Source organism: Acinonyx jubatus, chromosome C2 (genome assembly GCF_027475565.1).
Source record: "Acinonyx jubatus isolate Ajub_Pintada_27869175 chromosome C2, VMU_Ajub_asm_v1.0, whole genome shotgun sequence".
In the NCBI taxonomy this organism is placed as follows: domain Eukaryota; kingdom Metazoa; phylum Chordata; class Mammalia; order Carnivora; family Felidae; genus Acinonyx; species Acinonyx jubatus.
In genome coordinates this window covers 70,727,201-70,754,924 of record NC_069384.1, presented here as the reverse complement: position 1 = coordinate 70,754,924, position 27,724 = coordinate 70,727,201, and the positions used below count along the sequence as shown (strand labels likewise).

The following is a 27,724-nucleotide window of genomic DNA, read 5'->3' as shown; positions in this document are numbered from 1 at the left end:
ACAAGCTTCAAGAGCTAATAGTGTCACCCACAGAGGCGATGTACCCAGTTACAGAGTTTTAAACTCTATCCTGTTTGTTTATTATAAAACCTAAAATACCTTCTCCAGGCAAGATCCAAAATAATTGCATCCTAGTCCATAATTCTCCTTCATTCCTATAGTCAAATGTAATCTACCAGCTTGTGCTGATGATGGAATCCATCCCCATTTGGTCAAGGTTGAGGGATAGTGAGGAAATCTTGTGCCCGTTTAATATGTACAGGCTCATTGTCCAAACCGTCCACCTCAGGCTTTGAAGTCAAATCCAGGTCTGGGGAAGGGAAAGGCTCATATCCAACCTTGTTATCTTTCCTTCGGTAGTACTTGCGTGTCAGCACAGTCATTACAAAAGTCTCCAGTATGAGAAGGTGGCAATTCATCACTGCAGTGTAGAGTGAAATATAATGTAGGTTATGCTAAATGGTAGAGGTGGTATCCTCCTAGCAGCCCTGGCATATGAGTTCAGCAACACTTTCTCCAGTTTATCCTCAAACCAAGCCTAGAGATATTAAGTTGTCGTAAATAACGTACCAGACGAATGGTAGAGCCAGAACCAGAACTTGGCTCTCTACCTTCTGCAGTCTGAGGCTAACATTAAACCCTTTTTTGTGTGTGTTTTATCAGTTTGACCTTCTGCTTCCAAACCACAGCCATTCCTCTCCCAGGAGCTAACAATTGAGCACATGGCTTCCTGGGTCAGCCACCAGGGCTGGCCTCAAGCTTTGGGATTATAGCTCTCCTCTGTGTGGTCAGAGAAGTCACTCTCTCCTGAAAGCCTCACTAGGATTTCTGGGAGATCCATTTCTGAGTATTCTGCATAGAAACCAGGATGGCCCAACCTCTGTTCTAAGGTCCATTCTTCCCTGGCCCCCCCTTCTCGCCCATCCCGGAATGGGAGAGGAATCCCTGTGTGCTCACCTTGAGACCTGACTTTAGAGGAAAAGGGAGGTGAACAAGCAATCTGCCCACTGTTGGCCAAGACTGAGAAGATGGATGGCTGCAGGGCGGTCAGGATGAGGAGCACCTGTGGACCAGAGGAGAGACAAGGGCAGGCTGGGCCCGGCGGCGGTGGCACTGCGGCCCGCTGGCCCACCGCTGTGCTTGCTCTTCCAATGCGTGCTCGGCTGACCTTTAGATCTGTGCAGTTGCAGAGGGTTGAAACTCACCCGAGTAAAATTTTGTGGCGTTTTGATCTTTAGGCAAATTACAATCTTCTACCCAATATTTTATGAACGTTTGAGACAAGAAACAAGAACTGATTGGGGGTTCGTGTTTATTTCCCCATTTCAGCCACGGATACTAACAAGCACTCGATGGATGAAAAGGATGGATGGTTAGAAGAGACTATTTCCATCTGGCTCAAGTATCTGAGATCCCTGCTCCTAGAATGATGGACAATTAGCCATGAAGGTACCCTTTGAAAAATCTCTGCCATGCCTGGGGCTGGGCAGCACGGGAAATGGGGAATTAATGTTCAGCGGGTACAGAGTTTCTGTGTGGAAGATGAAAAAGTTCTGGAAATGGATGGTGCTAATAATGACTGCACCACAATGTGAACGTAATTAATGCCACTGAACTGCACATTTAAAAATGGTTAAAATGCCAAATCGTATGTTATGTATATTTTAATACAATAAGAGAAAAAAAAAAAAAGAAAAAGAAAATCTCTGTCCAGAGGCTCCAGCAACACCATTTGCCTTAGTACTTGCCCTCCCTGACTGCACTTTTATGAAATGTCATCTTTTTAAAGACAGACTCAGCATGTCCCACAATAATCACAGGCAGGCTCGGCAATCATAGGGCCTTGACCCTGTGGCGTGACCCTAAGTGCTTCCGGGGCCCAGATCCTTTCTGCCCTTTCAGTCCCTGACTCCATTTCAGGCTCTTCCGGCCTCTCCTTCAATTCTACCTCTTATGTGCCTGGAAATTCACATTTTGCAGGCATCTGCTTAGATCAAATGAGAATTTATGTGAAATCACTCTGTTGACTACAAAGCAGTCACTATGCCTTGGGAGTAGAAGAAGGGCCTAGCAAGGAGACAGAAAGAATGGGGAGAGAAGGAAAACAAGATTGGATTAAAAGTCATTGTATTTATGGGCGCCTGGGTGGCTCAGTCAGTTAAGTGTCTGACTTTGGCTCAGGTCATGATCTCACAGTTTGTGAGTTTGAGCCCCTCGTCTGGCTCTGTGCTGACAGCTCAGAGCCTGAGCCTGCTACAGATTCTGTGTCTCCCTCTCTCTCTGCCCCCTCCCCCGCTTGTACTCTGTCTCTCTCAAAAATAAATGAAAAAAAAAAAACAATAAAAAAATTTAAAGTCATTGAATTTGGTGGAAGTTATCTGGGCTTAAGAGAATGGAAAGTGTAAAAAGTGAACAAATGTGCTTTGCAGAGAATTTTCAGAAGAGGTGTGAAGGTGAAGAGACAATGTAATGAGAAGGAGGGTGGATTTGGGAGTCAGATCTAAGTTTAAATTTTAGCCCCATACATATGTGCCTCAGGGGAAGCCCAATAATATCTCTGGGTCGCAGTTTCCTCCTTTGTAAAATAGAAATAATAATGACTCCAAAGATTGTTGTGCAAATTCAAATGTAACGTACGAAAAGTGCCTAGCATGTGGTGTAGGTAGTTCATAACTATGGTAATGCTGAAGCTAGTGGTGGTGGTGGGTTACAGAGTTTTAGGAAGTATTGGGTAGAAAAGAAAAGAAAAAAGAAAAAGTAGAAGAATCCAAGGTTGGTAATACATCTGTTACAAGTTGAAATGGGTCCCCTAAAATGATATGTTGAAGTCCTAACCCTCAGGACCTCAGAATATGATCTTATTTGGAAAGAGCATCATTGTTCTGGTGTAGTTAGATGTAATCAGTTAAGATGAGGACGTGCTGGAGTAGGGTGGGTCCTTATTCCAATATACTGTTGTCTTTCTAAGAAGAGGAAAAGAGACACAAGACCCTGGCACGTGCCATGTCATAACGGAGGCAAAATCAGTGATGCAGCTGCAAGCCGGGGATTGCTGGCAAAGCACCAGAAGTTAGGAGGCGTCAAGGAAGAATTCTCCCTTGTAGATTTCAGAGGGAACGTGGCCTGGCTGACACGTTGATTTTGGACTTCTAGCCTCCAGAACTATGAGACGATACATTTCTGTTGTTTTAAGCCGCTCAGTTTGTGATATTTTGTTAGGGCAGCGCTAGGAAACTATTACAGCACAGGAAAAGCAAAAACTGGGAAGGGGCAGGGATCCTTTTCCAGATCTCACCGGAAACCTAGGCTTAACAAGATTCCCGGACCCGCTTTTTGCCTTTATTAGTCTCACCTCCTAACCCCAATTCTAGTTACCTGGAACAGAACAAATTTGCCTCCTATATTCTGCTCGCCCAAGTGCAGCTTGGCTTGACGGAAAAGGATGGCCAGGGACCAGAGGGCCAGCAGGGTGGACACACCGAGGAGAGTGTTGATCCACAGAGCTATGCTCTCCTCAGAAATCTGGTGGCAGATCAGAAAGTAGTCAGTGAGGAAGGCAAGTCCTTTTCTCCTTCTATTTCTCCTCTTCCATGGTGGGAAAGGTAATAAAAAATAAATAAAAAGCCCCAGAGCCTTGGCCTATTCCACTCTCCTCTCCCCACAAGAGTCCAAGCCTCTACCTTTTCTATGGCCACACTGTTGCTGGGACTACCCTGTCTGTGGAGCCCTGGATCAGGGGATGTTGGCTCCAGCTATTCCTTTTAGAGCTCAGAGGTACTGAGTCTTGGAGTTTGCTGCCCCTTACTCCTGGCTTACATCTGCTGGGTCATAGATGCCATCAGGGATGAGAAACAGGCCCGCCAGGCTCAGTGTTATCTTGAAGAAGGCATACTGGAATGGGCCCAACATCAGCAGCTGAAGCTTCTTCCTAAAGGAAGAAGAGGGTTGGGAACATGAACCCATAAAGTGTCCACCTCAAGAAGACCTTCCAGCTCCCTCACTGGGATCCTGGGCTGAAGCTTGTCTGTCATAATAGACACCAAAATGGCTAAATGGATGGGGATGTAGGAAGAAGCCAGAATGTCGAGAGCACTGGGAACCTTCTTCTTGCCTCCCACTCATCTGACCAGAATGCTGCCCTTTGAGCAAGGACTATCAGAAAGTTGACCCCAACCTCTTTAACCAAAATGGGCATAAGAGACAAGTAAGTAGCCCAAAGTCCAGTGTGGTAAAGTGTGTAGGCAGCAGTGAGCCTAAGTGATGGAAACTGGAGTTCTCCTTCCTCTGCTCCCCTCACCCCTGGGTGGGTGCCTAATGTGTGGGTGCTGGCTGCGGGATGCCCACCTTTTGCCACTGGCTCTGTCCCATACAAACCTGATTCCAAGAGGCTTGAAGCAGGGCTGAGAGAGCCATAGACACTCTTGTGAGAGTGAAGAGAGAGGCTAACCTGTTCCTCAGTTCTGCCTCTCCCTCCCACCTTACCTGGTGAGCATGAGTGGGGGGCAGCAGGGGCAGCAGCAGCAGCAGGGGCCAGTGTGGACCATCATCGGAGTGTCCTTCAGTGTCCTTATTACTGCCTCCTTCCCACCAAAGCCTTCCACCATGACCAGCATCAGCAGATAAAAGCATACTGAGTAAAACCTGGAGTGGGAGTAGAGGTGAGCTTCACAGAGGGGGAGGTGGCCAGGTAAGGGGATACCCCTTTGCTGCCAAAGACATATAGACTGCAAAGGGTGAAGGAGAGGTGGGGCTCACTGAGGGGGTCCAGTAGGGACCAGGCATTTGGAATGTGTGAGCCAGCAAGAGGGAGAGGACAGGGTCCAGGGGTGGAGGAAGAGGGGAATTTGAGCCTATGTGAACAAAATGGTGACTGAAGATGAAGAGAACCAGAAGTTCAAGAGACCCGGATTAGCACAAGTTGAAAGGGGCTAGACTCATGATCAATTGATTTGCAGGGATTTATGGAAGGGATAGGGGATAAAAGAAGATGCAGACTCTGGAGTCCTGGGTGAGTGGGGAGCAAAAGGGTACCCACCTCAGAGCTGGGGGTGGGGCAGGACACTCACGAAGTTATGGCCATTTCTACAAGCATGAGGGAACGAGGGATCCAGAGACCAAAACAGCAGAACACAGACACGACCTGCTTGAAGGCAAGCAAGAAGCTGGTTGGGGCAAGAAGGGAGTCTTTGTGCTCACCCTCTCAAATTTTTGTGGCAAAAGCTCAAGGAAGCAAAACCCGAACACATGAGGCAGCATTACTCAAAAGTGGCCATCTGGAAGAACAATCAAATCAACTAATTTTTCTTTTTAATTTAGTAGTCAGTTCCTTCTATATCTAGGGTTAGAGACAGCTGGTCACTGTAAGTCAAAATGTCATTTTGAAGACTATCTCATCCCATATCCCCGGAGTAGGAGTAGGCAAGTTCATCCTTGGGAGGAACTGGATCAAGAGCCAGCCCTTCCTTTTCAATGCCACATGTTACTAGAGCATCTCTGATGACTTGAGATGGCCCAGGCAGGTGTCATCTTCTAGAAAAGGACCTCGAGGGCTCCATTCTCCGCTCCAGACACACACACACAGACCTTACCACAAGGAAACGGAAGTCTAATCTTATGGCCTAGGAACAAGTCAGAGACCTATACAATGGCTACCAGAGTGGGTTATAAAGGTCTATAATGCAAGGATAGAGTTGAGTTGTCCCCATGGGAAAGAAAATTCTTTGCCTCCCTCCCATCTGAGGAACCACTGCTTGCCTGTGTAGGAAGGAAGCTTGCTTTTAACAATGATACTGTGGTGGGGAGGTAGTGAGTGGGGCTGCTGGTGGGGTGAGCAGTTCCTCTAGCTGTCTCTGAGAATTCAAAGAACTCCAGAATTCAAGCTGTGTCCCACTGCCTGTTGACCCAGGCAGGGTGTCCTGACTGCAAATGGAGATCGCATTACAAACCCCCATCCTAAGTGGGTAGAGACAGGCAACCCTTTGCTGGCTTGAAATGCTGAGTTTAGAGGAATTCCCAGAACGGTTCCTGTCTCTTGTTTAGTCCCTCCCAAAGGGCAGCTACAAGGCCCTCACCGTGGGTGCAGAGCTGCTCCAGAGCAAAGTCCTCCTCTTGATGGGGCAACGGGTGTTCTTGTACAGGTAGACAGCATCCTCCACGAAGATGGTGACCGAGCCCAGGGCAAGCAGAGTCATAATGACTGTGAGGGCAATTTCTGCAGGGCCCAAGGCTAAAGTAGAAAGAGAAGGCAGACTCTTGTTAAGTAAAGACCAGGGATGAGGGGCAGGAGGTGTGGGCTTTCTCACTTGGATCTAAATTGCTTTACCATATCTAGAATTATCTGGTCTAGGCTTCCACCCATGCAGAAGAATGGCATTTTCTTAGACCTTAGTATGTAGCTAAAAAGTAGTCATTCTTCTGAATGGATGGGAGACTAGACCAGATGATTCTAGGTATGGTAAGGCTTACCTCAACCAGGATATAGACACCAAACAAGTTTTTACATAACGAGCAAAAATTTTGAATTAGGAGGTTGGCAGGGCCTATTCAACTTTACTACTTCCAGTAAACGGTGTCATGTTAGCAAACATGGACCAATTAACATTATAATTAAAGCAGAATGTAATGAATGGTATATACTTTAGAGCCATTTAAATTTGATTTCAAAATTATGTCACGAAACTGGGACGTTAGGATGGGAATTTAACAAAAGAGAAATGGATACAAGTAAAGACTCCAAGGACATTTGGCTCGTGTTGGCCTCATAATTAGTCTTAAATGTGGTCCAGTAGCTCTCTTTAGTGTTTCTTGCAGTCATTTGAGGCGTTGTTAAAAATTAGATGTCTGGGGGCACCTGGGTGGCTCAGTCAGTTAAGCGGCCGACTTCGGCTCAGGTCATGATCTCGCGGTCTGTGAGTTCGAGCCCCGCGTCGGGCTCTGTGCTGACAGCTCGGAGCCTGGAGCCTGTTTCAGATTCTGTGTCTCCCTCTCTCTCTGACCCTCCCCCGTTCATGCTCTGTCTCTCTCTGTCTCAAAAATAAATGTTAAAAAAATAAAAAAAAAATTAGATGTCTGGGTCCCACCCTCAGAGATGCTGCTTTAATAGATCTGGGATGGACCCAGAAATCTGCATTTTCAACAAGCTCACCTGGTAATGGTCAGAGGATAACAAACATTTTGACAAACACTGGTGAAACTCCTCCGGCTTCACTTTTGCTAACAGGAAAAACCATTTTCAGCACGATACGTGTTTCTGACTATGTGATTCATCAGGGCAACAATTAGTTTTAAAAAAAGTGTTCTGTCTTTTGGTGACTAAGCCTTGACCCTCATTTATCTTAAGTCTCTTCCCTAGTTGGTTGACCCTCTTTCCCACCACCTGTCTTGATGAGAGGAAGAAGGGGGAAAAGAAGACTGCCAGAGCCCAGTCTGTTGTCCCCATGCATTGGGAGTAAAGTAGGAGGAAGACATTGGCTGGTCCACCCTATGTTTTGATGACTGAGGTCAGCTCAGAGAGATGAAACCAAAGCAGGGAGGAAGGAGGCCACACCACAGTAAAAGCTTGAGTCGTCATCTGGACCAGCCATGCCTGGTGCCACCACAAGGAGCAACCAGGACAAGGATGAATCTGTCAAAAAATACCACGCTGATCCTGGTTGCTCTTATTTTAGGGCACACGTTTTTCTCTCTGTTGCTTTATCCAGAAGAGGCCCTTCACCTCTGACCACAGTTAGGTCGAATGACCAATCCAGAGGACCTGCATGGGGGAGGTGGCCCTTAGACTCTAGCTCCCAAGCTGGACTTGTAAAGTCAGTAGTAAACTTTTTCTATCACAGGCCATAAAAGACAGGGTTTTGCTATTTTTCTGTCCTCCTACCCAGCCCTTCCTCTACCCACCTCGGCTTAGTCAGGATACTAAGTGACTCAACTAGTGGCTTGACTTTGCTGTTACTGTTTAGCTCTGCTGCCTCTTTCTCAGTTATCTCTCTGGATACTGTTCCAGAAGGCCCTGCAAGGTTTGGACATTAAAAAACTCGTTGCAGTCCTTTACTAAAAAGACTTTACCTTCTCCTCTTCAAAACTTTTAAAATATAAACATCAGAGGATTTTTAAATATGATTTTACCCTTTACAACAAAAATGAGTACTTCAAACACTCATGGAGATACCCATTAAGTCTGTCATATGTCATGATAATTCTAGATAGATTAAAGGGATGTCTTTAAAAAATCAAACAGGATTGGGAATGCAAGCTGGTGCAACCACTCTGGAAAAGTATGGAGGTTCCTCAAAAAACTAAAACTGGAAATACCCTACGACCCAGCAATTGCACTACTAGGCATTTACCCACGGGATACAGGTGTGCTGTTTCGAAGGGACACATGCACCCCCATGTTTATAGCAGCACTATCAACAATAGCCAAAGTATGGAAAGAGCCCAAATGTCCATCGGTGGATGAATGGATAAAGAAGATGTGCTATATATATACAATGGAGTATTATTCGGCAATCAAAAAGAATGAAATCTTGCCATTTGCAACTACGTGGAACTGGAGGGTATTATGCTAAGTGAAATTAGTCAGTCAGAGAAAGACAAAAATCATATGACTTCATTCATATGAGGACTTTAAGAGACAAAACAGATGAACATAAGGGAAGAGAAACAAAAATAGTATAAAAACAGGGAGGGGGACAAAACAGAAGAGACTCATAAATATGGAGAACAAACTGAGGGCCACTGGAGGGGTTGTGGAAGGGGGGATGGGCTAAATGGGTAAGGGGCACTAAGGAATCTACTCCTGAAATCATTGGTGCACTATATGCTAACTAATTTGGATGTAAGTTAAAAAAAAAAAAAAAAAAAGAAACAAAAAAAAAATCAAACAGGAAAAATTGAGAGAAAAAAAAGAGAGAGAATTGTATTTTCATGAAGATTTTGGAGAGGGAAAACCTTCTTAAGCTTAGGAGTAATCTGAGAAATCACAAAGAGAATGATGGTCAAATTTAATATAAAGTGTGTAAACTTCTTTCTAAATGTTTAAAAGAAATAGACAGCAAACAGACTGAGGGAAAAAGCTTTTTAATAAATGTGTACTCAAGTTTAAGATCTTTATTAGATAAAGAGAACTGATAACAAAAACAGGACACTTGCAAATAAATGGAAAAAGATATTAACACAGTTCAGGACATGTGGGAAAATAGTCAATCTGCTTAGTCGTCAGATAAGAGCAAAATAACTGTGATATATTATTTTTGTTCCATTAAAAGATAATGTTTATAATATATTGACTAATAGCCCCAAGTTATAAACAACTCAAGTGCCCAACAATATTGGAATTATTAAATAAAGTACCTAACTAAATATTAATTATCAAGGTCTGAAAAATTTGTGCCATAAAAAAAATCTTTGTAAAGAATATGTAATAATTCTTGAGAAGAGTAATAACTTATTAACACTCAAACAAACAAACAAAAAATGCATTAACAGACCCCACATATATGGTTATCTGATTTACGACAAAATTTCCACTACAATTCATGGGGAAAAGAGTGGGTTTTTTTTGAGAAAGAATTCTGGGTTATCTGGATATCCTTTGGGGGATAAAAAAGAACACTGACTGCTCTTTCATATCATACAAAAACACCTAAATGTGATAGTTAAAACAATAGTTTTTAGAGGAAAACAGAGACGTATCTCTTCATGACTTTGAGCTAGGCAAAGATCTTTTAAAATAGGACACAAAAGCACTACCCATAAGTTTAAAAATCGATAAATTGGACTTTCTTAAAATTAAACATTTTTATTTGTTGAAAGAAACCATTAGGAGAATGAAAAGACAATCTCAGACTGAGAGAAGGTACTTGCAATACAGATATCCAACAAAAGACTTGTATCTGTAATATATAAAGAATTCCTATCAGTAAGAAAAAGACAACACAATGTTTTTAAATGAAGAAAAAAAAAAGACCTAAACAGTTACTTCACGAAAAAAAGTACCTCAATGTTTGAGAAGCATAAAAGGCGCTAAATGTCAACAGTCATCAGGGTAATACAAATGCGAGATGCCATTATATACCCACCAACAGGGCTAAAATTAAAAGGACTCATGATTCCAAGTGCTGATGAGGATAAGGAAAAAATGGAACTCTCATATATTTCAGCTGGGAGTGGCACAATGACTTTGGAAAGCAGTTGGTAGTATGCCTTTAAGCTAAACATACACCTACCCTATGACACAGAAATTCCACTTCTGGACACCTATTCAATAGAAATGAGTGCTTATAATCACCAGAAGAATGCTCAGAGCAGCATTATTCATAATGGCCCAAACTGGAAATAGCTCATATTGATTCAACAAGAATACAAATAAATACAGTTGATCCTTGAACAATGCACAGTTGAAAATCTGCGTATAATTTTTGCCTTCCCCAAAACTTAACTACTAATAGCCTACGGTTGACCAGAAGCCTTACTGATAACATAGTTAATTAACACTTATTTTGTATGTTATGTGTATTATATTCTGTATTCTTACAATAAAGTAACCTAGAGAAAAGAAAATGTTATGAAGAAAATCATAAGGAAGAAAAAATATATATGCACTACTATACATATATTTATTGAAAAAAATCCTCATAAGGGCGCCCGGGTGGCTCAGTTGGTTAAGCATCCTACTCTTGGTTTCGGCTCAGGTCATGATCTCATGGTTCTTAAGTTTGAGCCCCACATCGGGCTCTGCGCTGACAGTGCAGGGCCTGCTTGGGATTCTCTCTCTCTCTTTCTCTCTCTCTCTCCCTCCCTCTTTACCCCTCCCTGGCTCTCTATCTCTCTCTCTCTCAAAATAAATAAACTTAAAAAAAAAAAAATCCTTGTGTTAAGTGCACCCATGCAGTTCAAACTCATGTTGTTCAAAGGTCAATTGTAAATTGTGATACATTCCCATAATAGAATATCACACAGCAATTAAAAAGAATAAACAGGCAACAGAATGGATCAATCTTAAAAACATAATGGTGAGGGAAGGAAGCCAGACGCAAGAGTACATACTGTTTGATAAACTGTCTGTTTATATAAATTGAGGAATAGGGAAAAATGATCCATAGAGGAGGTAGAGGTTAGAATAGTGGTCTCAGGCGGGCGCCTGGGTGGCTCAGTCGGTTGTGTCCAACTTTAGCTTAGGTCATGATCTCGCCGTTCGTGAGTTCTAACCCTGCACTGGGCTCTGTGCTGACAGCTCAGACCCTGAGCCTGCTTTGGATTCTGTGTCTCCCTCTCTCTCTGCCCCTCCCCAAGTAGTGCTCTGTCTCTCTCTCTCAAAGATAAAATCATTTTTAAAAAATTAAAAAAAAAAAGAATAGTGGTATTAGAAGGCATATGAACTAAGGAGGGAGCACGAAAGACCCTACTGGATGCTGGAAGGTTCCATTTTCTTGACCGAGATGCTGGTTTCACAGATTTACACATAAGTAAAAATGCATCATATTACATACTTGAGATCATTATCCTTTACTATATGTAACTTATACCTAAAAAAATCTTATGTCAGCAAAGAAGATTGCAAAATTAGCCCAGTAAAATTATAACCATGTTTGGGGAGAGAAAGGTAGAAAAGAGTTGGAAGAAAGAGTGGGGCACTAATATCTTTATCTCACAAAATGGAAAATCAAGAAATACTGCCCTGGCTGGCAGAATAAGAAATAAACTAAATGGATAGTAAATCTATAAAGATAACCAATCAAAAATATTAACACAATTGTATGGAGAGAATGGGAGAAGGTCCGTGCTGTGTGTGCTGAAGCCTTATGTATCGTAGAGGCAGCCACAGATGATGCCCAAAATTGATCCTCCGGGAAACAATGGTGTGCACATATGGGTGATCGGAAGGTAACTACCAGAAGAACCATTAGCTAAAAAAGGAGGAAGACTAGAAATGAGAATGGATAGAGCAGAGAACTGATTGATTTGCATTAGTAGCTCTTGTGTATTATTAGAAATTTTAACCATGTTCACATACTACATTGATAAAATAAAAACATTAAAATATCATTTCACAGAAAAATGCCTAGAAATATTAAAAGAAAATATTAAATATGCTGTCTTTGGGTGACAAGAATAGGTGATTTTTCCCTTCTTTTCTATCGTTTTCAATTATTCAATAACAAATCTGTATTTTATAACAAAACTATGTTTTTTTAAAAGGGCACATTTTGTCAAATATATAATAATGTGAAAAAACTCATATGATGTCATGCTTCTAAAAACAGGACATAAGATTGGAGGTATGGCATGATTTCAACTAATGCTAAATAAAAACATGGAAAAAGGAACTAACACTGGGGGGGCCTGGGTGGTGCAGCTGGTTAAGTGGCCAACCTTGGCTCAGGTCATGACCTCACTGTTCCTCCAGCCCCATGTGGGGCTCCGTGCTGACAGCTCCAACAGAGCCTGGAGCCTGCTTTGGATTCTGTGTCTCCCTCTCTCTCTTTCCTTCCCCCGCTTGTGATCTCTCTATCTCTTTCACAAAAATAAATAAAACATTAAAAAAAAAAGGGGGGGGAACTAACACCAAGGTATTTGCAGTGCCTGTCTCTGAGTGGCGGAGTATAGATGGCTCTTCCTCCTTCTACTTTTCTGGATTTTCAGATTTACTGAATCTGAATTATTTTTTACAACGGAAATATTTATGTTAAAAAAAAAAATACTCACAAAAGATAAAGTCCAGATAGGCAGATACCAAAATTAATTCAGTAGATTTCTAAAAACTCATGTCCGTTGTTGGAAAGGTAAGTCACTGCTGGAGGTCGCTCAGGGCATGAGTTCCCCACCCCTCCTTGACCTTGTCCTCACCAGCTCGGGGAGAGCCCTTTCAAAAGCCATTCAAGGCCAAAGCCCTTCCCAGTCTTCACTGTCTTCTTCTTCTTCTTCTTCTTTTTTTTTTTTTTTTTTGTTTATTTATTTTTGAGAGACAGAGACAGAGACAGATAATAAAAAACTAGGGAGGTGCAGAGAGAAGGGGAGACACAAATTCCAAAGCAGGCTCCAGGCTCTGAACTGTCAGCACAGACCCTGAAGCAGAGCTCAAACTCAGGAATCTGGCCACGAACCATGGTCATAAATGAGACAGACCATGACCTGAGCCGAAATCAGCCCTTAACCACTTGAGCCACCCTGATGCACCGCCCGCCCCCCCACCACTTTTTTTTTTTTTTTAATTTTCCCAGTCTTAACTGTCTTGACTGCTCCCTCCTCCTTGAAAATTTGCCCCACCTTGACGCCCAGAACCACGGTCCCCTTCCTGACCTCTGTCCCTAGGTCTCGGGCACTGATCCCTCATCCTCTCCCACACCCTGTGTTTTCCAATCTCAAACACCAGCTCTGTTTATTGAGGTTTGGGATTTCCCTACCCCTCCTTCAGCCTCCCGATAGCCATAGAAGCTGTGCCCACCTCCAGAACTTGGTAGCACTTGGTTTCTGCCCATTCAGCTTTTCTCCCTGAATTGCCAGTGGCTGGCTTCTCCTCCATGAGCTCTCCGCTCAAATGCCCCTTCTCAGCCAGCCTTCTCTGAGCGTGCTATTGTCCCCATCTGCCTCTCACGGTGAAGTTATTTACATATTTATTTACTTGCCTATTTTCTGCTGCCTTCTCCTGCGCCCCTCCCCCAACTGTGTAAACTCCAAGAAGGCAGGGACTTTGTCAAGCTTGGTTGTTCTCTGTTCCATCTCTAAGTGCCTGGAACAGCAACTGTGGCTATTTGTTGAATGAAAGAAATAACCCCATGAGAATTCCTATGGATCATCCCCATTTTATAGCCTTTTCCAGGAAACCAGGCTTAGAGAGTCAAGCACCTTGGCCATGGTCACACAACCTGGAAGTTATGGGGCTGGGATTTCAATCCAGGGGTTTCTGGCTAGGCCCACATTGACTCTTGGTGTGTGTTCACATGACTATGGGAAGGAATGTGGAGTGCTATAAATAATCAAATGCAACCCTAAAAAGTTGTTTCAGTTTATGAAGTTGGGTTGGGGGCATATTCTGACTGTTCAGTACCCAAATGCTTTTGCAATCTCTTCTAACTGCTGGCTTTGGCACTTTATATTCTTTCTCATACTTGTGCCATCTGCAGTCTCTTGTATCCACTGCCACAGCACAAAAGCTAAGAAAGAGAGCTCCTGCTCTCCATGAAACTCATATATCTTCTTTGAAGATCGTCTCCGATCTTATTTTTTCACATCTTAACAGATATTATGGGACAAAACTGTTCTATGGCCAAAGGATTTGTGGAAATGCCTTAAACAAAATTAAACCTGTTTCTTCCCATACTCAACTTTTTAATCTGATTTACACTGTTAATTTCCTACTGGAGGTTATAGAATACAGATTTTACAAAACTTATTTTTGTAGATTCTGTGTTCATGAAGCACTACTTGAGATTAGTCCTCCAAGGGACACACTGTGGGAAATGCTTGTCTAACTGGCCATTTTGAATACAATTATACCTTTAGCAACTAGCAAATGTCCCACTGTCTCTGAAATAGTGAAGATTACTTTTTTTTTTTAAATAATGAAAATGATATAAGGACATTAAAATTTTGGAAGAGTATGATCCATAATTCCAGCTAGTTCCTAACCAAAAGTTATTTTCATTTTTGCATTTTGTTTTCATGGAAGTTAAGAACACAGTCTCTGGAATCAGAGTTCAGAGAAAAATTCCACCTACTACTTGCTCTTGACCTTGGACAGGTTATTCATTCTCTCATTAACCTCTTAGCACAGCACCTGGCATGTAGTATTTGTTCAATAAAAAGTAGCTTTAAAAAACACCCTGGTTAAAGTGCATACATATTATATTACTACAATAGTATAATTTTATAGTATAATAAAATTTTATACTTTTAAAATGAACATCTCATCACAGCCTGTCAAAAATGATTTTTTATAAATTAAAATAATTTATTAAATTACAAAAATTTCAAAAATAAAGAGAATAGAGCAAACATGAATATACCCATAACCCATTTTAAAGAGTGTTACAATATTGCCAATTTTGCCCCAAAAGTTATTTTTAGAAAAAAAAAACATCACAGATGTATCTGAAGGCCCCTGTACACACCCCCTGGATCATTTTCCCTTCCACACCTCACCTCTCCGAGCTAACTACTGTTCTGAAATTAGTGTATATCTTTTTCATTTACGTTTTAGTTTTTCACAACATATGTGCATATTCAACATACTATATTGCTTTGTATTTAAAAAAATCTGTATGGCGGTGCCTGGGTGGTTCAGTTGATTAAGCTTCCCACTCTTGATCTCAGCTCAGGTCTTGATCTCAGAGTTGTGAGTTCAAGCTCTGTGTTGGGCTCCACACTGGGTGTGAAACCCACTTAATAAATAAATAAATAAATAAATAAATAAATAAATAAATAAATAATCTATATAAATGGCATCATCCTGCAAAATGCTTTTTTCCACACAACATTATTTTCATGATATTATTCTCATATGATAAACAAATGCTTCAATATATACTCTTGGACATGTCTCCTTAGCACATATAGGAGAGTTCCCTTATTTTATTTATTTATTTATTTATTTATTTATTTATTTATTTATTATTTTGAGAGAGAGAGAGTGAGCCAGGGAGAGGGGCAAAGGGAGATAGAATTCCAAACAGGCTCCATACTCAAGGCAGAGCCCAATGCAGGGCTTGATCCGAAGACCCTGGGATCATGACCTGAGCTGAAATCAAGAGTGGGATGCTCAACAGACTGAGCCATGCAGGTGCCCTGAGGACAGTTCCTTTATGCATACATCTAAAATCAGAATTTCTGGGCTGGAGGAGATGAGCATCTTCAGTGCTGTAGAGAGCTAATCAGTCTCCACAGTGGTTGTCCCCATTATACTCCCACCAGCGGCCCACGAGTGCTCACTGTTACCTCAAATTCATTGTAGTCAAATGACATGCCATTGTTTAATTCAGGGCTCCTTAAATCCTAACAAAATAGAATATCTTTTTGTATATTTATTGGTCATTAGTGTTTCTTCTGCTATGAACTATCTGTTCACATATTTTACACAACTTTTATTGGGTAATTTTTCTTATACTGACTACTTATCCCTTGTTGGTTAGGGCTTGAAAATATCTTCTCCCAGTCTATGGTTTGGCTTTTAGTATTGTTTATAGTGTTTATAGTTATATAGAAGTTTGTTTGTTTGTTTATGTAGCCAATCTCCATGATCATTTGTGCTTTTTTGTGTTTTATTTAAGAAATTCTCTACTCCCGATCATAAAGATACCTTTCTGTATTTTCTTTTGTAAAAAAGTTTGCATTTTACATTTAGGTATTTAAGCCGTGTGGATTGAAGATACTTTGGAGCTATATTGCAATAGGGACAGATACATAGTCCAGGTAACTTCCTGAAGAGTCCATTCTGTCCGCTGAGGTGTGTAATGTCCTGTCATAGAACACATTCCCCAGTGGGCTCTCTTTCTGGGCATTCTGTTCTGTTCCATTTTCCACTTGTTTGGACCCTTGCACTTACTGCCTCATGGCTTAGTCTTCTTGTAAACCTTAATCCCTGGGAGGGCAGGTACGCTCCTTGCATTTTTTCAAAATTGTCTTGGCTTTTCTTGGCCCTTCACTCTTTCACACAAATGTTTGGATCAGTCCATTAAAAAAAAAATCCTGTAGGGATTACAATTGCAATCATATCACAGGCATTTCAAAAACAGATTTTTGGGGGCACCTGGGTGGCTCATTCAGTTAAGCGTCCAACTTCGTCTCAGGTCATGATCTCACAGCTCGTGAGTTTGTGCCCCCCATCAGGCTCTGTGCTGACAGCTCGGAGCCTGGAGCCTGCTTCAGATTCCGTGTCCCCCGCCTCCTCCCCTGCTTGTGTTCTCTCTCTCTCTCAAAAATAAATGAATAAACATTTAAAAAACCCAGATTACTGAAAGGTTCCACAGTTCTTCCAAAATAGCTTTTTCTTAAATGGCATTGAATTTAAGGAGCAACGGTTTACTAACAGAGGAGGAAGGGTTCTTGCCACATCCTCAGTGGGTGCCTTTTCCTGGCTTCCTGACTCTCAGTGTCATGTCATCACCCTGCCCAGCTCCCCAGGTCTCTTTTTCCTTCGCTTCCGTCACGGTCTCTTTTTCCTTCGCTCACCTTGTATCGGTATTGACCAGATTGCCTGCTCTTTCTTTAGATAACCTTTGTCTTCCAAACTTCCCTTCCTTTCCCTGACACCGTTCTGGCTCAGACTCTTGTTCCTCATGATGGGCTGGGGCAATAACCTCCAATTTATGCCCCTGCTTCTCAAGGCTCTTCTTCCCTGAAGTCCATCCTGATTACTGATTAATTACCTTGAAGCACTCTCTAGCCTCTCCCAGTCTAGAGCCCTCACCGGCTCCTTCTCTCCACAGGATAAAGTACAACTTCTCTGCCTGCCGCTCATCAGGCCCCACCTCACCTGTCCAGCCCTCTCAGTTGTTCTCTGCCTCCTCACCAGCAACCTGGAATCCTGCCAGATCAAGCTCCTCCGTGTGTGGAGAATCTGCCTGCTCATTCTGCCTCCACCACCACCTCAGCAGTGCCCACTGCCTGCTCTCCACGCTCCAGTTTGCTTACCCGTTCCGACATCCCCCCCCCCCCCCCAAACAGGCAGCTCGCAAGACTACCGGACCCAGTATGGTCTCCCTACTTTGAACATCCTTGGTGCTCCCATTCGCACATTCCGTGGCAAAGCCAGGTGAGATCGATTTTTACTGTGTGAGGCAGGGTTTCTCAACCTCAGCGCTATTGACACTTTGGCCAAGACAACTCCTTGTTGTGGGGGGCTTTCCTTTGTATTCAGGGCAGCTTCCTTGGCCTCTCCCCACCAGGGGCCAATAGCACCCTCTAGCTGTGGCAAATGAACTGTCTCTAGACATTGCCAGAAGTTCCCTGGGGGACAAAATTGCCTCTGGTTGACAACTGCTCATCTAAGGGAAGAGCTGCACTCTGAACAAGAGGTTCCTGGAGCCGGACGCGGCAGCTACCTACTGGCACAAACCCCACAGCAGCTGCAGAGCCTCTCTGGACACCCCGGCAGTTGTCATTTGCTCTGAAACAAGGCTGAGCTTTGTCCAAGCACATGCCCGTGTCTGCCTTCTAATCCACACTGACCACATCCTGTTGTTCGGAAAGTCTATGCACTGAGGTGACGACATCAAGAAGGAGGCTGGGGAAAAAACAGTAAGGATTCCATAGAGACACAGACTCCTACTCATGAAAGTCTGAGAGGTGGTTAATCATGCCGTAGGAAGACAAAATAAAATATGGATGGGAGCCACATTTGCTATAACGGTGCTAGGGTCATCTGGTTGTCATATTTTAGGTGGCCAGGAAATAAATGGCTTTTCACGTTCAAAAGCGATTCAGTATAAGATCTAGTTGTCCAACACCGTCAGAGTATTTGCACAGGTTCCCCTAAGTGTTAAGAACATTATTCATAATAACCACCCCTCTAGAATGATGCAGACCCTTTCCCAAAGCGGCTCTTATACAGTCCCCTAGGGGATTTGTTGGGTCTTGCATCATTTAGGCACCATCTCGATTCCCTGGATGGCTCCGGGATTTGAAAAACGCTCCAAGCCAGCGTCCCCAACTTGAATGAGCTTTGAGGTTGGGGTTTGTGGGAGGCCCAACATGCAGCTGTATCTCCCTGGCTAGGTGGTCATGCCCTTCTTTTGGCCTATTGGCTCCTTAAGGGGTTGTTCTTCCCCAAGGCCTTAACCACGATATGTAGATACTCTCCAGGCTGGCCAGCTCAGGACCACCTGTCTTCAGCTTCCCTCAGCTGTCCCAGCTTCCTGCCGGGGTGCTCATGTCCTCCTTTCAGTTCTCTCTGGGGAGGGGCCTTGACTTACCTCTCAGAAGTTGGGCAGCAGTGGGAGCGAGAGAGAAGCAGGCAGAGGGGATGCTGAAATTAGTTTTCAGCACCTCCAGAAGATCTGCCGTGTACCTGTAGAGACACCAACCTACATTCAGAATATGAGGATTGGGGAGGTGGGGAGAGACCAGAAGGAACATCAGTTATTTAACACTTCCTCAAACACTCCTGAGTTTGGGCTGCTTGTACATTTCCCCTTGGCGCCCTGATTCTTAGAGGAAATTGGCCCAGGCTAGTGTGTAAGGCAGGTGCCGCCTAGGCCAGGGGCAGGATTGGCCTAGGTGCCCAAAGGGCCCACAGTTCACTCTCTCCACTTCCACTGGGGCAGCAGTCCAGTGGCTGACAATAGAGAAAGAGCAGAGCCTCACAGAAAGAGTGGACCCTTAGCACCAGGGGTGAGTCCACAGCTGGATGGGGCTCTGTGCATGCCCTTCACAGCCCCTACCTCTGAGACTTTTCTCTTCCCAGTCGAGGGACAAAACCAAGGCTCTGAAAGACCACACACTGGCCCAAACCCACAGGACCTTGGAGACAGCCAAACCATTATTAGTCTGCCTCATTCTGTGTCCTGGGAGCCAAAGGACCTAAGAGGGAGGGAGGGACAGTCCAATGAGATAGGGGCCTCCACGGCTTAGCAACTGGCTCCTGGCTCTGGGCCTGCTGCCCTCACTCACCTGGGGTCAAGTTTTATCTGAGTCCTGTCTGGCTCCATCGTCTTCTCCCCCTGTCTGGCTTTCCAGCAGGCACTGAAGGGCAAGAAGGGGCAGGAAGGTGGGGGCCCTGAAGGAGGCGGCTCCCGCTGGTTCTGCTGCCTGCTGGACTCTCTCAGAGGACCTGGGCCACGTGTAGGTGGAGTGACAGAGTCTTCGTCTCTGACTCCCTTTACTCGGGCTTTCCGTGCCGCAAATCCCTAGAACCTATCTCAGAGTTCACCCTGGAGGAATTTGATCCTTTTGACTGGCTAAGTTATCCCCCCCCCCACCCCCCCCCCCCGTTCCTGACTCCTCCCTCTCTCTAGGTGTGGTCCTTCCTTCCTCCCTCCCACAGATCCCTTTAGCCACCCTTTGCTGCCTACCAACCCTCATCCTACACCTCCTCTAAGGAGTCTTCTAGGGTGATGATAGGAGTAAAGTTCTGTATCCTCCCTGCAGTACTACCGGTCAGCAGCCCCCTTTCTCCCAGGACCTGTCTGGAACTCAGTCTCTGGTCCCCTAGAGATGGGAGAGTCAGGGCCAATTCCGGGACTGTGCTGTGCTGGCACCGTTGGCCTGGCAGGCAGAAGGAAGGACGAGCTGGAAAAGCCAGACGAGGCCCATGTGGGTTTCCCAAAGCTCAGCCCAGCTCATGTTGATGATGGGTGTATTCGGCCAAACAGCAGCCCAAGATGCAGCAAAGGTACAGAGGCAGAGTTGCTGAGTTAGATTTCTGAGAAATTGGATAGATTCTGAAAAGCTGTGCCAAATGATATGTTTTCTGAACTATTGTATTGATTAGAGAACTATGTTCTCTTCCCTCTCCAAGCAGATTTAAAAGTATTTGAATCCAAGCATAGTACCCTTAGGTTCCCGGAATAGGGTCTAATACATCCTAAGTGCTCTTTAGAGCTGCTTACACGACTGGGGAGCCTGGGTGGCTCAGTGGTTAAGTGTCTGACTTCAGCTCAGGTCATGATCTCATGGTTTGTGAGTTTGAGCCCCGCGTCGGGCTCTGTGCTGACAGCTCTGAGCCTGGAGCCTGTGTGTGTGTCTCTCTCTCTGCCCCTCCCCTGCTTGCTGTCTCTCAAAAATAAATAAACATTAAAAAAAAAAAAAAAAGAAAAGAACTGCTTACATGACTGATGAAATAATAAAAACACAACAACAGCAGCAGCAAATGTTTACTGAGAATTTGGGGTGCACCAGGCGCTGTAGAAAATGCAGTATGTTCCTTATCTCACTGCAACTTTGCAACCAGTCTTGTAAAGTAAGTACTGTCTTTATTCACATTTTACAGATGAAGAAACGGAGGCTCAGAGAAGTTATGACATCAGGTTGGATGGAGAGCCATGGGAGTGTAGAGAGAGGCAGAAGGGACCTAGACTAGGAGCTCCGTTGAGGTTCAGGTAAGAAAAGGGCCCATGAGAGGGTCAAGAGAGTTGATTCCGGGATGGGGAGGAGATACAATCAGAGGAAGCAGTCAGTGATGTGGTGTGAAGAGGACACCCACTCCTGTCCCCACACACCTAAAAATACCCCCCAAGGGTCAAGCACAGTTCTCTCCCTCTTTCGCTCTCCTCCTAAAGTACAACTCTTGGGACAGGACAGTGTAGTCTCGGGGACTCGGTTGCCTTCTGAGGTGGAGGCAAGGGCACAGCAAGGAAAACAAAGGCATTGACCTGGAGAGGGTCACTTGCCTTGGTTCCACCCTGACAAAGCCAAGAGACAGGGCTGACTCAGCTCCCTCAGCAGTTGCCACAGGAATGCTCCCTGGGTCATTCCTCTCTAGCCTGGTGAGAGGCCTTGAGCTTAATTGCCCAAAGCCCTGAACTTTAGACTTCCTTAGAGCAGATAGCAGGGCGTTGAAGATGTTCTCTGAAATTTCTTCAGGACAGAATGGTGGGAGGGGGAGGCAGGGGGAGGGGGACGAAGAACCAGAGGGGGTCAGGAAGGGATGGCAGCCAAGACTGACACCGCCGTTTATGCAGCTAAGCAGCAGGGACTGGGAGGCTCAGGGGAGACTGGTTAATTCTTAGGTCTGATGATGAGGGAGGGAGGAATGGCAGGGTGTTGGTGAGAGGGAGGGCTTTCGCTCTGAGCGGGTACTTCTGCCCCACCCAGAATCCCTAGGTGGCTGTCTTCTATGCAGTGTGACCCACGGATAGTCCAGGGCAATGACGCCCTGACTCAAGGCCAGCCCACCCCTAGCTAAGGTATGGCAAGAGGAGAGCTGGACCTGCCAGTCACGTTCTTCCCTTGTTAATTTCGGACCGCTGGCTGTCACACCCTGAATTTTAGACCCAAAGAAGAATGACTCATTCTTCTTCTTTTTTTTTTTTTTTTTTTTTTTTGCTTAAATAGTCTCACAAAATTGCATGATTGCATGATGGGACACACCTATCACTTCAATGTTGGTTCTCTTGGTGTAAGGATCATTTTTGAAAAATCGTAGTATAAAAACCCCATAAATGTCATCAGTTTTCCTCAGGGGTCCTCAATCATTTGATATTTAAAGGCCATTGTCTCTTTTTAAAAAAAATTTCTTGTTGAGGTAAAATTCACATAACACAAAATTCACCAGTTTAGTCATTATAAAGTATAAAATTCAGTGTTTTTTTAAAAGAATTTTTAACATTTATTTATTTTTGAGAGAAAGAGACAGAGTGTGAGCAGGGGAGGGGCAGAGAGACGGAAACACAGAATCTGAAGCAGGCTCCAGGCTCTGAGCTGTCAGCACAGAGCCTGACTTGAGGCTTGAACTCACGAACACGAGATCATGACCTGAGCTGAAGTCAGATGCTTAACCAACTGAGCCACCCAGGTGCCCTTAATTCAGTGGTTTTTTTAGTGTATTTATAATGTTGTGCAACTATCACCATTACTCTAATTGCAGAAAATTTCCATCAGCCCAAAAAGAAACCTCCTACTTCCCAATTCTTCCTTCTTCCCATCCCCTGGCAACCACTAATCTACTTCCTCTCTCTATGGATTTGCCTATTCTGGCAAATAGGCAATTCTGGCAAATGATTCTACTAAATAGAATCATATGGGGGCTCCTGGGTGGCTCAGTTGGTTGAGCGTCTGACTCTTGATTTTGGCTTGAGTCATAATTCCAGGGTCGTGGGATCGAACCCCATGTCGGACACTGAGCATGGAGCCTGCTTGAGACCCTCTCTCTCTCTCTCTCTCTCTTCTCTCTGCCCCTTTCTCCCACTCATGCTCTGTCTCTCTAAAAATAAAAGATATAATCATACAATTTGGTGTTTTTTGCCTGACTTTTTTCATGGGACATGTTTTCAAGGTTCATCCATGTTGCAGCAGGTACCAGTGCTCTGCTCCTTCTTATGGTTGAATAATATTCCATTGGGTGGACATACCTTATTTAGTTTACCCATTCATCAGTGAATGGGCATTTGGGTTATTTCCATTTTTTGGCCATGAATAATGCTGCTACTTTCCTGAACTCATTTATTAGCTCTGATATTGTGTATGTGTGTGCGTGCGTGTGTGTGTGTGTGCGTTCTTTAAGGTTTCCTATATACAAAATTGTGTTTGCAAATAGAGATTTTGGAGATTTGCAGTGTAGATGCCCTTTCTTTCTTTCTTTCTTTCTTTCTTTCCCTCCCTCTCTTCCTTCCTTCCTTCCTTCCTTCCTTCCTTCCTTCCTTCCTTCCTTCCTTCCTTCCCTAGTTGCTCTAACTACAAATTCCAGTACAATGTTAAATAAAAGTGGCAAAAACAAGCATCCCTGTCTTGTTCCTGATCTTATAAGGAAAGCTTTCAGTCTTTCATCATTAAGTGTAATGTTAGCTGTGGGTTTTTCATAAATGCCCTTTATTTGAGAAACATCCTTTCTATTCCTAGGCTGTGGAGTGTTTTAATCATGGAATGGTATTGGATTTTGCCAAATGCCTTTTCTTCATTAAGATGACCATATATATTTTTTCCTTCATTCTGTTAATGTGGTGTAGTACGCTGACTTATGTGTGTTGGACCGCTCTTGGGTTCCTGGAATAAATCCTGCTTGGTCATGGTGTATAATCTTTTAATATGCTTCTGGATTCAGTTTGCTAGTATTTCACCAAAGATTTTTGCATCCATATTGATAAAGGATATTAGTCCGTAGGGGATTTTTTGTGATGTCTTCAGCTGGCTTTGGTGTCATGGTAATATTGACATCACAGAATGAGGTAGGAAGGTGTTCCTTTCTCTTCTGTTTCTTGGAAGAGTTTGAGGAGGATTGGTGTTCATTTTTTAATGTCATATAGAATTTACTAGTGAAGCTATCAGCCATTCTTTTTTTGAAGAGCCTACTAGGCTGTCAACCTTGTTGATTTTCCCTTTCTGAACTTTTAGCTATTTTAGACTAGCTCCTTATTGATTGATGACCTTTTGGGTGATTTAAATGATGTTCCAATATCACTTATATCAGTATAAAATTCTGCTTTTTTTTTTTTTGCAAGACTTTAAGTGTTACTTGGTAGTAAATTGTCATTGTACTTGCATTGTTTTGCATTACAGTTGAAATGGAAAAGGAAGATGCTAGTTTTTTAAGTTTATTTGTTTATTTTGAGAGAGAGAGACAAAGCAAAGGAAGGGACAGAGAGAAAGGGAGAGAGAGAATCCCAAGCAGGCTCTGCACTGCCAGTATAGAGCCCGACATGGGGTTAGAATCCATGAACTGTGAGATCACAACCTGAGCTGAAGTCAAGAGCTGGACGCTTAACCAACTGAGCCACGCAGGCACCCCAGAAGATGCTAGTTTTAATGAAAGGTGATGTTCGAGTGAGGCCTCATTTCTTATTCATCATTTAATATTTTTGCGTTTATTTTTTGTTTACTGCATAGCATCATAAATTTAGGGATTCAGATAATGACAGCTAAGTATGCAAGAAGCAGGGGCACCTGGGTGACTCAGTTGGTTAAGCGACTGACTCTTGGTTTCAGCTCAGGTCATGATCTCAGGGTTCCTGAGCTTGAGCCCTGCGTCAGGCTCCATGCTGGGCACCTGCTTGGGATTCTCTCTCTCCCTCCTTCTCTGTCCCTCCCCTGTTCAAACTCTCTCTCTCAAAATAAATAAATTTTAAAAAAATGCAAAAAAACACCCCCAAACCCTGGATTCTAAAACTACAAACATCAAAATATATGGTGCTAAATTCAATAAATAGATAAAACAAAAAATTTGCAAATGGACTTTAGAGATGAGCATGCACGATGTTCATTAGGGAATAATTTTAGGATCAATGCCTGTAAAAACAAAGGAAAGGAAACAGGACTGAGCAGAGGAGAAGTCAGCCTGTGCTAAGAGCCCAACCATATCCTTAGCCAAGCTATAGGTCACACAGGGGCTGGATGGCCCTTCAGAATGGTTGTGCACTGAGAGTAGTTGTGCACTGAGAAAAGTGTGTGGGCCTTTATACTGTATATTGCTCACTCCTTGGATGCAAACTGCTATGGAAGGAGGCGGAACCTTGGGTGAGGTCACTTTCTCTAGGGGAGGCACTCCCCAAAGCTGAGTCTGTCTTCTAGCAGCTGGGGGATAAGTTCTTCATTCCTGAGGGTGTCTGGAAGGCACCTCCCCGTGCTGCCCACAGATCATAGCATATATGAAAAATTTAGAATCTGATGTAAGAGAGAAAAGAAAGCTTACTCAAAACTACTGCTGGAATAATTGATTGTAATGATATGAGAAAAATACACTTTACCTTCTATTTTATCCTTACATTAGTTTCAGATTAAAGAATTAAATGGAAAAGAACACAAGAAATACAGCTAAATATTCATCAGCCAGGAGAGGGGAAAAGTAAGGTAAAATAATGCTAAGGAAAAGATAAATAGATTTGATTACATAAAAACAACACAAGGGGTACGTGGGTGGCTCAGTCAGACTCTTGATCTCAGCTCAGGTCTTGATCTCAGGGTCGTGAGTTCAAGCCCTGCATTGGGCTCCACGCTAGGCATGAAGCCTACCTAAAAAAAAGAGAGAGAGAGAGAAACCACAAAAACTTTATGTGAAACATTACACACAAAATTAAAAGGCAAACAACAAACTGGGAATATATTTGCAAAAAATACAAATTTTTTTTATATGAAAAAAATGTTAGCAAGGACGTGGAGAAATTGGAGCCTTGTGCATTGTTGGTGAGAATGTAAAATGGTACAGCTGCTGTGGAAAATCCTGTGGCAGCCCCTCAAAATATGAAACATAAGACTACATATGATCCAGAAATTCTGCTTCTGGATATGTACTCAAAAGGATGGGAAACAGGGACTTGAAGAGATATTTGCACACCCACGTTCATAGCAGCGTCATTCACAACAGCTCAGAGGTGGAAACAACCTAAATGCCATCAACAGGTGAACAAGACAAACCAAATGTGGCAAATACATACAATGAAATATTATTCAGCCTGGAAAAGGAAGGGAATTCTGACACCTGCTGCAACATACCAACTTTCAGGACGGCTAAAGGCCAATGATGAACCTTGAGGACACGATGCTGAGTGGAAAAAGCCAGACATAAGAGGACAGGTGTTGTGTGATTCCACTTATATGAGGGACCAACAATAGTCAAATACAGAGACAGAAAGCAGAGCAGTGGTTACCGGATGGGGCAGGGGCGATTGAGGAGTCATTGCGTAGTGGGTACGGAGTTTCTGTTCGGGATGATGACTGGAGACTAGAAAGTGGCTAAAATGATCAATTTTATGTTATGTACATTTATCACCCATGAAAAAAGAGGAAAATAGCCCAACATTTCTACACTGAGATAAAGCAAAAGATGGAAAAGGGCAAATCACAAGACGACTACAATAAGATGACCTCTGGGTGCATAAGAATACTTAACTTCATAAGCAGCTTAAGGAGATATAAATGAAATGATCAAGGTAACATTTGTCATCTATAAAAGTTCAGAAATTATTTTATGTTGATATTTGATTATAGTGTTAGTATTATCACAGCAGTGTGAACATGCACAAACCTTCTGGCAAGTATCTTGCAAATTATGCCAAGGGTGTTTTAAATACTCATATTTGTTGACCCAAAGTGCACCTGTGAGGAGTGTACACTGAGGAAACAGCCGGAGATGCAGGCAGAGTCACCACTTGAGCAACAGAACAGAAGAAGCGAGATCTTCACTTACCACGTTTGTGGCAAAGAATTCCAGGGAAACGGGAGAGCAAGTGCAGAGGACACAGGACTGGAGAATGCCGGGTGTGTTTGAGGAACAGCAAGGAGGCTAGTGTGCCTGGCTGATGTGGAGTGAGCAAGGGGCTGAGTGTTAGGAAATGAGGACAGAAAGTTAGAGGAGGCAGGTCAGGGAGGGCCTTGAAGGCCACAGTAAGGACTTTGGATTTTACTCTGAGTGACCTATGAAGCAGTTGGAAGGTTCCAAGCAGAGGCCATGAGCTAAGTTCTAAAAGGAGCACTGGCTGCTATTTGGAACAGAGTCCATTAAAGGCCAAGGACAGAGGAGGCACGGGGCAGTTAGAAGGTTATCGGAATATCCAGGCAAGAGAGGGTGATGGCTTGGACTTGAGAGATTCTATTTTGATGGCAGAGCTGGTGGATTGGATGAGATAAGGACAGGAGTCAAGCGACTCCACGGGTTTGATCTGAACAATAGGGTGAATGATGGTCCTGATGACTGGGATGAACAGCACTGGGGGAGAAGGAGGTTTTTGGAGGATGGAATCCAGGGATTGACCGACAGTGAGGTGTCTGCTCCGTGGTCACATCAGCTTATTCTACAGAAGTCTGTAATCGTGTGTCTATTCCCTGTATCCCTTTATGTCCTTCGATGTTTCTTCCAGAAGGCCCCATCTCTGGTCTGCAGCTTCACACAAAATGGAAAGGAGCAGAGAAACCATATGTTGACAACAAGGCACATTAACTTGTTCCAGGAGCTAACGTTATCAGAATGGAGGAGAATGGAATCTCTACTGAGGTGAGGTATATAAGTGATGGGTCCCCATAATTATTCCATGAAGACTTGACTGGTAATTAACCTGAGGAGGAAAAATGAATTAATGGACAGTGAAAAACACTGACGAATCTGTTACCTAAGGTGTGTCCCAAAATTGCTGCCAATTGACATACG

The 27,724-nt window shown here is 43.6% G+C and overlaps 1 protein-coding gene and 1 long non-coding RNA gene across 4 annotated transcripts; one reads left to right on the top strand and one right to left on the bottom strand.

Annotated features, from left to right (window-relative positions):
• Positions 1-43: 43 nt before the first annotated feature.
• Positions 44-19,878, bottom strand: SLC51A (solute carrier family 51 subunit alpha). 3 transcript variants are annotated; one of them, XM_053221015.1, is made up of 9 exons: positions 19,603-19,878; positions 18,906-19,000; positions 6,072-6,226; positions 5,067-5,143; positions 4,483-4,641; positions 3,817-3,928; positions 3,376-3,522; positions 958-1,063; positions 44-421 (listed from the first exon to the last, which is right to left on the bottom strand). In XM_053221015.1, exons 1-9 carry the CDS (start codon positions 19,638-19,640, stop codon positions 213-215), a joined length of 1,098 nt encoding a protein of 365 aa, XP_053076990.1. In that variant the 5' UTR covers positions 19,641-19,878; the 3' UTR covers positions 44-212. The 3 variants fall into 3 exon arrangements, with proteins under 3 accessions (XP_053076990.1, XP_014941248.1, XP_053076991.1); XM_015085762.3 differs by having other exon boundaries at positions 5,067-5,140; positions 19,603-19,877; XM_053221016.1 differs by lacking the exons at positions 18,906-19,000; positions 19,603-19,878 and adding an exon at positions 17,164-17,620.
• LOC128315208 (uncharacterized) lies at positions 17,441-27,720 on the top strand. Its single transcript, XR_008297723.1, has 3 exons — positions 17,441-17,746; positions 20,921-21,029; positions 27,438-27,720. It is a non-coding gene; the product is annotated as an uncharacterized LOC128315208 (long non-coding RNA).
• Positions 27,721-27,724: the final 4 nt, after the last annotated feature.

Coding starts and splice junctions, on each gene's coding strand:
- SLC51A (XM_053221015.1), bottom strand. CDS start 19,640: ATGGAGCCAGACAGGACTCAGATAAAACTTGACCCCAG. Junction 19,001..19,602: donor CAGATAAAACTTGACCCCAG/GTGAGTGAGGGC, acceptor GTGTCTCTACAG/GTACACGGCAGATCTTCTGG. Junction 3,523..3,816: donor GCATCTATGACCCAGCAGAT/GTAAGCCAGGAG, acceptor ATCTGCCACCAG/ATTTCTGAGGAGAGCATAGC.